Source organism: Sminthopsis crassicaudata, chromosome 3 (assembly GCF_048593235.1).
Source record: "Sminthopsis crassicaudata isolate SCR6 chromosome 3, ASM4859323v1, whole genome shotgun sequence".
In the NCBI taxonomy this organism is placed as follows: Eukaryota; Metazoa; Chordata; class Mammalia; order Dasyuromorphia; family Dasyuridae; genus Sminthopsis; species Sminthopsis crassicaudata.
In genome coordinates this window covers 272,039,656-272,053,350 of record NC_133619.1, presented here as the reverse complement: position 1 = coordinate 272,053,350, position 13,695 = coordinate 272,039,656, and the positions used below count along the sequence as shown (strand labels likewise).

The 13,695-nt window shown below is 34.7% G+C and overlaps 1 protein-coding gene across 2 annotated transcripts in view; it reads left to right on the top strand.

The window, feature by feature from the left end:
* The window catches only part of LOC141561334 (amine oxidase [flavin-containing] A-like), a 99,904-nt gene that overhangs the window by 23,833 nt on the left and 62,376 nt on the right, over positions 1-13,695 (top strand). For both annotated transcript variants that reach the window (XM_074300809.1, XM_074300810.1), the window contains 2 exons: positions 9,180-9,274; positions 12,329-12,466. In XM_074300809.1, coding sequence (XP_074156910.1) covers positions 9,180-9,274; positions 12,329-12,466 — 233 coding nt within the window. The remainder of the gene's footprint in view (positions 1-9,179; positions 9,275-12,328; positions 12,467-13,695) is intronic.

Genomic DNA, 13,695 nt, shown 5'->3' with positions numbered 1-13,695 from the left:
CTTCACTGGCTTCCCCTTTCTCGATTCTAATTTCCAAAGAATTCTTTTCTTCTTTAAGACTGTATATCTCCTTTTCTCTTTAACTTTATGAACTAGTTTTTCTTGGATCATTATTATTTTTTAGTTTTTTTCCCTTAATCTCTATCATTTGACTTTTGAAATCTTTTCTGAGTTCTTCTATAAATTCTCTTTGGACAGGGAGTGATGTAATGCCACTCTTTGAGGTAGAAAAGAATTTTTTTTTTTTTAACTCTCCTCCTCTGAAGATGAACCCTGTCTTCCCTATGCCTATAGTAAATTACTGTGATTGTGTTCTTTTTGTTGCCTACACATTTTAAAAAAATGAATCCTCTATCCAGGGGTTCTCAAACTATGGCCTGAAGGCCAGATGCAGCCCACTGAGGACGTTTTATGCGGCCCACCTGGTTATAGCAAATGGGCTGAGGGGCGGAGACAAGAGTGAGTTTTTGTTTTTACTATAGTCTGGCCCTCCAACAGTCTGAGGGACAGTGAACTGGCCCCCTTTTTAAAAAGTTTGAGGACCACTTACATATCTTCTTACTTTTAACTAGATTGCTAGTTTCTGAAAAAGGAACAGCCATTTTTTTAATTTTAATTTTATTTTATAATTATAACTTTTTTTTGACAGTACATAAGCATGGGTAATTTTTTTACAACATTATCCCTTGCACTTACTTCTATTCAGATTTTTTTCCCTTCCTCCCCCAACCCCCTCACCCAGATGGCAGGCAGTCTTATACATGTTAAATATATTACGGTATATTCTAGATACAATATATGTGTGTAGAACCGAATTTTTTGTTGCACAGGAAGAAATGGATTCAGAAGGTAAAAATAACAGTTTACACTCATTTCCCAGTGTTCCTTTTCTGGATGTAGCTGATTCTGTCCATCATTAATCAATTAGAATTGGATTAGCTCTTCTCTATGTTGAAGATATCCACTTCTATCAGCATACATCCTCATACAGTATCATTGTTGAAGTGTATAATGATCTTCTGGTTCTGCTCGTTTCACTTAGCATCAGTTGATGTAAGTCTCTCCAAGCCTCTCTGTATTTCTCCTGTTGGTCATTTCTTATAGAACAATAATATTCCATAACATTCATATACCATAATTTACCCAACCATTCTCCAATTGATGGACATCCATTCATCTTCCAGCTTCTAGCCACTATGAAAAGGGCTGCCACAAACATTTGGGCACATATAGGTCCCTTTCCCTTCTTTAGTATTTCCTTGGGATATAAGCCCAGTAGTAGTATGGCTGGGTCAAAGGGTATGAACATTTTGATAACTTTTTGGGCATAATTCCAGATTGCTCTCCAGAATGGTTGGATTCTTTCACAACTCCACCAACAATGCATCAGTGTCCCAGTTTTCCCACAGCCCTTCCATCATTCATCGTTATTTGTTCCTGTCATCTTAGCCAATCTGACAGGTGTGTAATGATACCTCAGAGTTGTCTTAATTTGCATTTCTCTGATCAATAGTGATTTGGAACACTTTCATATGAGTGGAAAGTTTTAATTTCATCATCTGAAAATTGTCTGGAATAGCCATTTTTTAAAAGAAAAATCAAGGTTACACATATGTTTTCTCTCTTTGTCTTGTTTTTCTCTCTCTTCTCTTAGCTTCAGTGACTCTCTTGGTTTGCCTTTACCTGTGTGATCATTCGTTCTTAGTCAGGTTTGCTGCATCATTTTCCTTAATGTGCATATTCTTCATGTGTTTGTCCTGGGCTCTTGTCTTTCCTTTCTGCACTCAATCTCAAGACCTCATCTTAGACTACCATTAGTTCTAATAATATCTCTATGCAAATGAGTCCCTAACCTATTTCTAAAAATTAGAATGATTTCTGGAACCAATTGTACCTTTTCCTACTCCCCTAAGGAGCATATCTGATTTTGACCAGTATTGTGATCTAGACAGTGCTTTGTCCTGGGAGAGTTAAGACTACCAAGAGGAAAGATCAGACTTCCTTTCTTATCTTTGGCTGGTTATGTCTCCTACACTTGTATCCCAGGGAAGATTTACTTAAAGTGAATAGAAAGGTATTCCACAGATGATGAAAGTCATATATCTAACAGGTTTCCTATACACAAAGAAATACTTAATATAAAACGTTCTCATAGGTTTATATTTAACAAGGAGTTAAAATAAGTGTTAGTTATAACTTCACATTTTCCTGGAAGGGTTGAGGTTTATATTTTTAAACATGAAGCAATTTGCAAGATTGTAATTGGGTATTATTTTATTTTACTTTGGCTATCCACTTTTCCCCCAGAAGGCATTTTCTGGCCAAAGATTCAGTGTCATTTTCCAGCTGATAATATTTTTCTTCAAGAGCATAACAATCCTGTCATCAGTCAACTGTGTTCATTTCTGGATTGCTATTCTGTCACCTTTAAGTATTTAAAAAAATGCAAAGTGGAAGAGGCAGCCAGGGCACCAAGTTTTGGGGTCAGATCTTCTTTTTGAGCAGTTTACTTTAGATATTATATGATCAGTCACATTTATGCCAGTTGGGGAGGAAGGATACCAATATTCTTTTCCTCATTTATCTTTTGAATAGGTTGTAATAGTCCCGATACTGTCTGTAACTAAGAAAAGTAAAAATCACTGAGAAGCAGTTCAATCAAGGTGCCACTTTTTAATAAGAGTCTACTGAGTCATTGATAAATCCTGCTCAGTGGCCAGTAAGATGAATGCTTTATCATCTTCAGAGTACTTTAATTCTTCAGGACTGAGTTATATGTGTTCAGATATTTTTCTGGCAAATCAAACTTACTGTGTTCAAAGTAGAACTTAATTTATCTCTCCCACCCTAAAACTAAACCTGCACTTTCTCCAAACTTCTTTTTTTGTTGTTTTTAAAGCATCAGAATTCTCTTAGTTACTCAGTAAGTCTTTACTTCCCTTGCTCCCAATATCTAATTGTTTGTTAAGGCCTAATAATTCTATAACCTGATATTTCTTTGTATCCATCTTCTTTTTATCCTAGATCAGTCTCCTATTACCACCTACTTAGTGTAATGTAAAAGCTTTCTAAATAGTTTCCTTGTCTTCTATTGGTCTTCTCTTCAGTCTCTTCCAGATATCCCAAGTCTTCAAAATGAGCATTTCTAAGCATTTTACTACTCTCCTTAGAATCTTCAGTGACTCTATGGCTTATGGTTGCTAGGGTGAAATATAATCATCCAAATTTCTTTATTCAAAATTTTTTTTTTACATTATAGTTCTTGTTTACTTTCTAGCATATGGCTGAGAATGATGAATTCTCTGAGAAAATGAATGAAGAGGGGAGAAAAAAACAAATAAGCTGAGTTTTGAACACCAATGGGTGAAAGAAGACAACAAATCTACAAAAAAATACGAAGATGAAATTAGATAGGAAATTTGTTTTTACTTTAAATAAAGACCTCCAAACTTTTTTATCTTATTCATCTTTAAGGAAGGGCAGCTAGATGGCACAGTGGATAGAACACTATTATATTGGACTCAGAAAGATTATCTTCCTAAGTTCAAGACTGGTCTCAAACACTTACTAGATGTGAGAACGTAGGCCTTTGAAAACCAATTATCTCATATACTGACTGTGACACATGACTGTCTGACATTTGGATCAAATATCAATTTGTATATAAAATATTAGGAGATTTTAAATTCTTTTTTTTGGATAGAAAGCCTTATGTAAGTAGAAATTTTTAATATTTTCTCTCCATAAACTCCAATTTGGTTTAAAACGTTGTTGGTGACCTTAGAATGGGCTAATGAACTTTCTGTGTGTAGAATCCATGTTTGTAGGGGTTTGTATATAAGTAATAACAATGGAATTAACTGTTATAAAAAAATTACTCACGCATATATACTGTCAAAAAATTTTATAATAAAGTGACTTTGTTTAAAAAAAATGGAATTAACAAGCTTATTAGTAATTTAAGGAATTCAGCCTTGAAAGAGAAAACAAAAAAGTGGTATATGGAAAGTTTTGAAATTGTCAGATGACTACCTCATTTTTTTTGTTTTGTTTGTTTGATTTTAGGTTTGTTTGTTTTTTTTAAACCTGCTTTTGGGCTTGTTTTGGTTTGGGTAGTTCAAAAACAGAGTACTATATAATTTTATAATTGAAAAGCTCCTCAAGAGATATTAATCAATTCAAACCTCCACGGAAATTCCTCAGTGATAGCTCTAATTTGTACATGTTGGAAAGCAGCGGTAGAGAATAAGTCTGTAGAATGAGAGACCAAAAAGTACCAGAGAGAGGGAAAAGATATGCAGGACTAGATCCCAAGAAGAAATAAGATTTAGATTATAAGTGAATGAATTTGTTTTAGAAAGAAGACCATTTCTACTGTTTAAGATTATACTGTATATTCGCTTATTTGATAATGCTGCTCTAGTTTTGTTTAGATAATAAATATATCACTTGTGATTTTTAGTTTTTAGATTTTAGACTGCAAAATCAATCAGAATATAGTTTTCTTAAACAGTATGTCTGGAGCTGGAGCTTTGCAGTTACCAGGGTAACTGATATGTCCATATTAATCATCTTACCCTGATTATGCTGTTGAATTATGTATGTTGTTAGACCTATATTGTCTGAAATCTCAAACAAGTCTTTAAAAAATAGACTTTATTTTGTCACATTAGCTAAAACATTGTCTTTTCTTCCTGTCCCTCCTTCTGTGAAAAGCAAAAAATTAAATAAAAAGTCCAGGGGGAAGTATTTTATTCTTAAAATTATTGCTATTTGCAGATAGGATCATGTTTTTCATTTGTAAAACAAAAGAGTACCCTGGAGGCTTCACTGATGGTATTGTCAGTGTTCATTGGAAATAGGCTTACAGAAATCTGCAGTTACACAAGGAGGAGTATGCTGGGCTTCATTTTTTCTAAAGAGAGGTCTCATAGTTTGGACATTAGTATCAAAGGATCCATACATATCTTAAATGCAAAGCTTTAATTTTCAGGCATTCTGCAAACTTCCTGGGAATTTTATACATTGCCTAACCACATACTGGAAAAAAAATCCGTTAATTGTATGTATGTATGTATATATGTAGGTGTACATTATATATTTGTATATATAGGAACAGGAACTAGACTTGTGATTTTATTGATAGAGGGAATTCTCGAGAGATCCTTCTTCTGCCAATGGAAATTTTCATATTCTCTGCAACTTATAGTCTTAGAGAGTTGCTTAGAATTATTGAATGACTTGCCAGGCATCACAGTATGTATTAAAAGTAGAAATCCAGATCTTTTTATCTCTAGGACCAGAGCCATGTCCCTAGCCATTTCACCAAGCTGTCTGTTACACACACAAATATGTAATATATATCTGTATATGTACAGATGTGCATTTAAATAAATTGTCCAAAAAAGTGTTAGTTTGGCTTTAAATTTTAATAGTTTGAACTATTATTTCTTGATTCAACCTATTTTTTACCTTTTTAATATTTTATTATTTTAAATACATGCAAAGATAGTTTTCAACATCCACCTTTATAAAACTTTGTGTTCCAGTTTTTTCCCTTTCTCCCCGCATCTGCTCCTCAAGACTGCATGCAAACCAATATGTTAAAATATGTGCAATTTTTCTAAATGTATTTCCATATTCATTATGTTGTGCTAATAAAATCAGAAAAATAACAACAAGCAAACAAAAAAAGGTAAAAATATATGTTTTGTTCCCCATTCAGTCTCCATGGTTCTTTCTCTGGATGTGGATGGCACTTTCTATCACAAGTCTATTGGAATTGCTTTGAATTACCTCATTGAGGAGCCAAGTCCATCACAGTTGATCATCATATAATCTGGTGGTTGCAGTGCACAATTCTCTTTTGGTTCTGCTTACTTTACTTAGCATCAATTCATGTAAGTCTTTCCAGGCTTTTCTGAAATCAGGCTGCTTCTCATTTCTTATAGAACAGTAACAATTACATTCATATACAACAAGTTAAATCATTCCCCAACTGAGAGGTATCCACTCAATTTCCAGTACCTTGCCACATACAAAAAGGGCTGCTATGAACATTTTTGTACTGCAAAGGTGGACCATAGAATGAATGTGTCTCTGGGTTCCTGATGGCTGTTATATACTCTATTATAATTATATCATCATAGATGTGAATCTTGTAGAACTATATTAAGTACTAAGTACATGTATAGAACTAGACAACTATTAATCACCATGCTAAACTAACATTGTTTTATTAATTCCACTGAGTTGGCACCTTGTAAGAATCCTTGTTTCAAGTTCAGAGTTCTGGCCCATAATGCCAAACCCTGTTCTTTATTTTCACTGTGACCTCTGTTTTCTCAAACCTTTAATTCTTTCTGAGGCAATCACCTCTGCATTGGCTACACTAATCCTTTCTTGATCTTGCACCCTTAGAGAACCAGTTCAGCTGTACACTATCCTCTTCTCTTAAGTCCCCATACTCCTTCTAATTATCAGTATCACTTCAGCCTTGGATTATTCCCACCATCTGCTGATTTCTCCTATTTATATGCTGATCAAAATCGGAGAAAATCACAAAGCTGTGCTGACTTATGCCACTACAGAATTATGTTCCATAATTTCAACTGGAAAAGCAACCCTCTTAAAACTTCCCTGATTGACTTACTATTTTACTCATCACTCTTTTTAAAACCTTTTAATCCCTATTGAAGCCTACCACCACATCCTCTTCCCTCCTCCCCTCAGATAAAAACTTTGCCTTATATTTTCTCTGAAAAAAAATTAAGATCATTTCATAGAGAGCTCTTTTTTATTCTCCTTTCTTCACCTCATATCTCAGATGGATTTTTCGAGAATTTCCTCCTTCACCTCTGTCTCATCTAAAGAGATGGACTTTCTCCTTGCCAGGGAACTCCCCACATGCACTAGTGACTCCATTCCATTCTGTCTCTTCCAGGAGGTTGCTGCCTCTATCATCTCAATTCTCGATTTTCTTCAGGCTCTGCTTGACTCAATAACAGCTTCTCTGCTACCTGTAAACATTACTATATGTCCCCCATCCTTTAAAAACCCTCCCTTGATTAATCTATTCCTGGTCATTGCCATCCTACATCATTTTCCACATTTCTGTGCTAAACCTCCTGAGAGAAGGCACTATCTTTTACAGTCATGTGCTCTTCCTTTTGCTTAATACTTGTAAAAATCCTCTGTCTGGCTTCTGACCTCTTCCTTCAATTGAAACTGCTTTCTTCAAAGTAATCGATGATTTCTTAATCATTAAATCCATAATGTTCTTTTCTGAATCCCCCTTCTTTAATTCTCTGTTGACTTTGCCAGGGTTGTTAGCCCTTCTTCTCTTTGGTATGCACTTCTCTCTAGTTTTTGTGACACATTATAGGGTAGCTCTTTTCTCATCTATGTCTGCTCCTCCTTATCTCCTCTAAGACCTAAGGCATGCCCACCAACTGTGTATATTCCCCAAACTCTGCCCTTGTTTCCCTCCTCTTTCTTTAGATTATAACCTGCCCCCAAAATCTTAGTGCACTGGAACTGCACTGAGTTTCACTTGATTATATCATCAGCTCTCATGGGTTTCATTGTCATCTCTATTCAAACAAGTCTCAGCTTTTATTTCCCAGCCTTTTCTTGGACCTGTCTGGTGTTTAACTTATAATCAACATCTTTTTTACTGGGATATCCCCTCATGCCTTGTATTCACTCTCTCATTCTTTAATATTATTTGTGCTAATCAAATCATATCAGTGTCTGCTGTTGAACCATTTGATATTACCAAAGAGTTTTGTGACAAGAACGTTGTTTTCTGGGTCTTCAGTGACACTGACTGCTAGCAGTACCTGTAGTAACTTACCAGGCTGCATCTTCCAGGGATTGCTTCCAAGGAAAAATAATTAAAACTTTGTTTTCTTCATTTTCTTTTATTACTAAAATTATGACAAATTGAAGTCATTCTCTCTTCAGAGTCATCTCAGCTCCTACTGTTAAAAAAAAAAACCAACAAAAAACAGGACATCTGATTTAGAGGGGGTTCCTGTATGAAGTACAAAATTCACAGTTTGGCAGGAGTCTGAAGACTATTTATTTATAAACATAGAAAATGTAGTGCACATAGTATGTGTTTCATTAGTTTTATATGCTGCAGCATATAGATGAATCTAATAGAAAAGACCAGTATTATTCTAAGAACAAAAGAGTTATGAAGTTCAATCATCTACCATGTTTTGAATTGGCTTTTTTTGTACTTTTTAAGTCTCTATGTAATTGAATGGTATAAAATTCAAAATCTCTTCCAATGCAAACTTATCATGTGGAGATGACCTTGGGTTTTCAGTAGTTATATAGCTAGTTCACAAGTTCTGGATGGTCCTTCAAAATTGGAAAAAAGGTTTGAGCATGGGCTCGATTACAAACATATATCTAGTGGGATCAAACTCAAAAAGAAAATGTGGTGGCATATTGACATGGAAAATCACAAGTTAACATTATCTATATTATGTTTTGTTTTCATTTGTTTTGTCAAACATTTCTCATTTCTTGCTGCATGACCTCTCTGGTACAGGCAGAAAAAATATTGCTCTGATTGTAAGCAAACCAAAACCAGCAAACAATGTCCCTGTATTTCAAATAGGGCAGATGATATATATGCATAAAATATATTTAAACTGCATAAAAATAAAATGAATACAAATATACACAAAAGTTAAATATAAAATAGGAGAAGGAAGGGAGGAAATTAGCAATAGAGTGAATCAAGAAAGATATGGTTCATACTGTCATAGAATCTAACAGTTAATTGGAGAGAAAAGATGAATAAATATTAAATAGTTAGCAAATAATATAAGAAAGTGTGTGTGGGGGGTGCTAAATAGGGTTCTCTAGACCCTATCAATTTTATATGAGAATACTGCAAGATCAGAAAGACCTATAATAACCAGGGAATAGTTTTGAATACTCACTTTTACCTTTTTGTATAGAAACAAGCTTTTTGTGAGGATATAGTGATATGTATTGTATATGGTAGATATTTTTAAAAAGTAGTTGTAGAATTGAATTAAAAATCAAGATACATTGATAAATACATTTTAAAACTATTTTGGAATCTCCTTAGATCAGGTAGAATACATAGTTAAGCATTTACTTATGCATAATTTTCTCTTCCTCTCTTTTCCCCTTAGGTCTGTCTGCTGCCAAAATGTTGGCTGAATATGAAATTGATGTTGTGGTTTTAGAGGCACGGGACCGAGTTGGAGGAAGGACTTACACTATGAGGGTAAGAGTTTCTTCATACTTTACTTGCAATATCTAACACTGGTCCTAAATACCGTTGAGATTCAAAGGGCTAATGGGACTCTGAGAAATAAAAGTTCAGTTTCTTGTCTGCAAGTACCATGGAACCTCAGCTCCTCCATCAATTTAAGGAGGATTGCACAGGTTTCCTCTATTACTAAATTGTACATAATTCTTTTCTAATCAGGAGACTTTTAAATTCTTCCTTTACTTTTATGTTAAGTATTTCCAGTTCTAATCCCTCATCATTTGATTTTATGTTTTACTGCCTACTGTCTTCACTTTTAACAATGTTAAATGATAGACTCTTCTTTTAAAAATTAACATGCATTATTAGGCTGAATTTTTCTTTGCTAGTATTGACAGGTAATGGAATGATGAAATAAGACAGAACCTTATTCACATTTGGAAAGCATTTTAAGGTTATGATCACATAAAGGAGATTAAGGAAGAACAAATATATAGATAGGAAAAGAGGGGCGTGTGTGTGTTTTTGTGTGTGTGTGTGTGTGTGTGTGTGTGTGTGTGTGTGTGTGTGTGTGTTTGGTCCATCACTGAAATACAGAGAGGAGAAAGTAATTGTTTATTTCAATTCAATAAATATTTATTAATTGCCTAATATGTGTCAGACATAGTTTTTAGCATTTGGGAACCAAAATGAGACAAAAACCAGTCTGCCTTTAAGAAAAATAATGGAGGAGATGACACATAAATAAATATATTCCAAGGGGTATATAAGAAATAATTAACAGGGATATGACACTGGAGTTAAAAGGCAGGTAATATTGGGGAAATTTTCCTGTAGGAGTTAATGGTTTTAGATGGAACTTAAAGGAAGATGGAGAGGTAGAGAGATTGCAAACTGAACCCAGTACTGGGCTAGGAATAGTCAGAAAGGCTCTTGTTTCTGAGTCCATATCTGATCTCAGACATGTATTCACTGGGTGTCCTTGGACAAGTCACTTACCCTGTTTGCCTTAGTTTCTTATTTGTAAAATGAGCTGGAGAAGGAAATAGCAAACTACAGCATTGTCTTTACCAAGAAAACTCCAAAATGTAGTCCTGACTGAAAAATGGAGTGGAACAGGTAGAAGGATTAACCTTGCTAAGGAGTAAAGTTACTTCACTATCTGAGAATGGATAAAGAGTGGGTGGGAAGAGAGAGACTGGCAAAAGGCACCACAGTGATTAGAGATGAGGAAGAGGAGAGAAAAGGGAACTTGTGGTGAATGGTCTGTTTTGTTTTGTTTTGTTTTTTGTTGTTGTTTTTTCCTGTAAAATATGAAGTGAGTTTCTTAGCTGAGAGAGTGGGGAGAGGGAACCATGGGAGATTCGAGAAGGGATGAAAATGTTTGCAAGAGCGACTATGAAGAGTTGTTAAAGAGTAAGTTTGTCTAGCAGCAATGAGGGACCCAGTTGAAGTTGTGGCAAAAGTTTACTGTAGCCGACCCAGTCAGCATGATTGTGTAGATCCCCCCCAACTTCATTCAGGAGCACATTAAATACTAAGGTGATAAATGGTGGGAATGATTGAAGGGTGAGGGTTGGCTGGGTATAATCTGCAGTAGGTAAAAGGGATTTGAGAGGAGGACAATGAAGAGTTGATTGTTTCTACCAGGAGTTAGCAGTGTTAAATGCTGCTGAGAAGTCAAGAGGGGTGAAGGTTGAGAAAAAGCCATTAATGTTTTCCCTAGCAGAATATAAAATCCTAGAAGACAGACATTTAAAACATTTTTTTATTCTTTGAATTTGGCATATAGCAGGTGCATAGTAAATGCTTTTTGGTGGTTGTTTGGTTGACTATTACTATTTCACCCAGTCTTGAGAGATTTCCTTTCTGATTTCTTCATTCTATGTGCTGAAAAGCCCTTTTTCATTGTGTTCAGCTAATACAAGGTTGATTTTTTTAAAAATGGAATTTTGATAAGAAACTAAAGAAAAAAACATAAAAACATAGAAAGTTAACATAGTACACATTTCTTTTCCAACAGTATATTTAAGTTGACATTTTAGTTAGGGCACTAAGGAAGAATAGGCTGAAATAAATGATAGAAGAGTTTATCAAAGAAAATTGAGGAGGTGTTAGAATCATTCTTACTTAGTCTTTTGTCCTGCTTTCATCTTTGGTAATTTCACCCTTTTAGCTATTTATTGTTCCTTCTAGTTTTAGCCTTCATCATATTACTGTTGGAAACAAAATTCTGAACTCCAGAAAGGAAATAGTGTTCACTTCAGGCTAAGTGAAGCATTTTCAGTTTTTAATACATTCCTGCAGGAAGGTGGGTATGGAGGTTAAGATGAAACACAACATATAAGTGAGAGCAAGCCTTATATCCCTTTTCCCAACTTCAGGGTCCTTCCATCATCACCTCACTGGCTGGGGATAATGACATTAACACATTTTCTTAATCCTCCTACAACATTACACCCTTAACATGTTCCCCCTTCCACTACATATATTACATGTTCAGAAAATGACTGCTCAACTCCATTCAGAAGTGGAGAAATTAATACTCGCAAAGCAATTAAGCATGCAGACACCAGCTAAGCTTTTGACCTTTATCCTAATTTTAACAATACAACTAGTTTTACCCAGTTTTAGCTGGTTTCAGAAACTCCCCTTCTCTGAACTATTTTCTGTTTTTCTGGTATTTGGTTTTCCTTTACGGGAACAAAAGCTGTTTATTGTTTCTCACACTACAACTTCCATGGTCCCAGCTATCTTCCCTTCCACTATACCTCTGACACGTGTAGCACAACATTGGACTTCCTCATCACTCAGAACACTGTTGCTTCCAAATAAACATATTAGGAATTTTAAAATCTAAAATATTTTATAGCAATTCCTGATGTATTTGAATCTTTAAGGAATCATATATTCCAATTAAGCATATTCCATAAAATTGAAATTTCAACACCAAAACTTTTTTTGATCTTATTTTTGTATGGATATCTTTGTAAACATATGCGGTTAAAGAAAATCGTTCAGTCCATCTTTTTTTTTTTTTTTTTTTTTTTTTTTTTTTTTTTTTTTTAGAATGACTTCGTTGATTATGTAGATATTGGTGGAGCTTATGTAGGACCTACTCAAAATAGAATCCTACGATTATCTAAGGAGCTGGGTTTAGAGACTTATAAAGTGAATATAAAGGAATGCCTAATTCATCATGTAAAGGTAAGTTTTTTTTTAATAAATTATTCTCATTAGTTGTTAGAAAAAGTATTGTGTTTTTAAAGTTGTTTTGATGTTGCATAAATAATGAGACTTTAAAACTATTGATTACTTAGTTTATTCTTCCTTTAAGCTTCTGCTGTATTTTATATATCCTTATTCTAAATCGCTTTTCACCAACTATTTCACTTTGACTTGCAGGCTCAGTCAATAGCACCTATCAGGTTGGCACTACACATCCTTTATGCCTCTTGGTTCCCTTTATGTGTTTCATTTTTGTGCTATTTGTTATCTTCCTGAAGTATTTAGTTGAATTAATCATTTTGCTTTTGCTCATCTCTTCCTTTAAATCATAAGAATTGGAAAGTTTGCCTCCCAGCTTTTCTATTTGCTTTGTTGTTAACTTTTTTTGCTGATGACCATGATTGTAAAGCACACCATGTTAGTTTAGTAAATGGAATCATTATCTTAAAGAACTGACCAGGAACCCTCCTTATCTTCTGCTATTTTTTAATGGGAAATCAGTTCTACAAAACGTGAATCACAAACATTTGTTTGTAACATAGGAAAACAGAGGTAGGGTGGTAGGCTAATTCTAGTGAATTTATATTTAAGTGAAAGATTTGGAACATTTTCTGGGACCAGGCCAGGACTGCCTAAAATCATAGCTATCTGTTTGGCCCCTTTTGTGCTGTTTCCTAATACTTGGGCAAGAAGCTATTTAAATTTGAGCTACTGCACATGAAAGAGTGTTCCAAATCACTACTGATCAGAGAAATGCAAATTAAGACCACTCTGAGATACCACTACACACCTGTCAGATTTGCTAAGATGACAGGAACAAATAATGACAAATGTTGGAGGGGATGTGGGGAAATTGGGACACTAATACATTGCTGGTGGAGTTGTAAAAGAATCCAGCCATTCTGGAGAGCAATCTGGAATTATGCCCAAAAAGTTATCAAACTGTGCATACCCTTTGACCCAGCAGCGCTACTACTGGGATTATATCCCAAAGAAATACTAAAGAGCGGAAAGAGACATATATGTGCCAAAATGTTTGTGGCAGCTCTTTTTGTTGTAGCTAGAAACTGGAAGATGAATGGATGTCCATCAGTTGGAGAATGGTTGGGTAAATTGTGGTATATGAAGGTTATGGAATATTATTGCTCGGTAAGAAATGACCAGCAGGAGGAATATAGAGAGGCCTGGAGAGACTTAAATCAACTGAT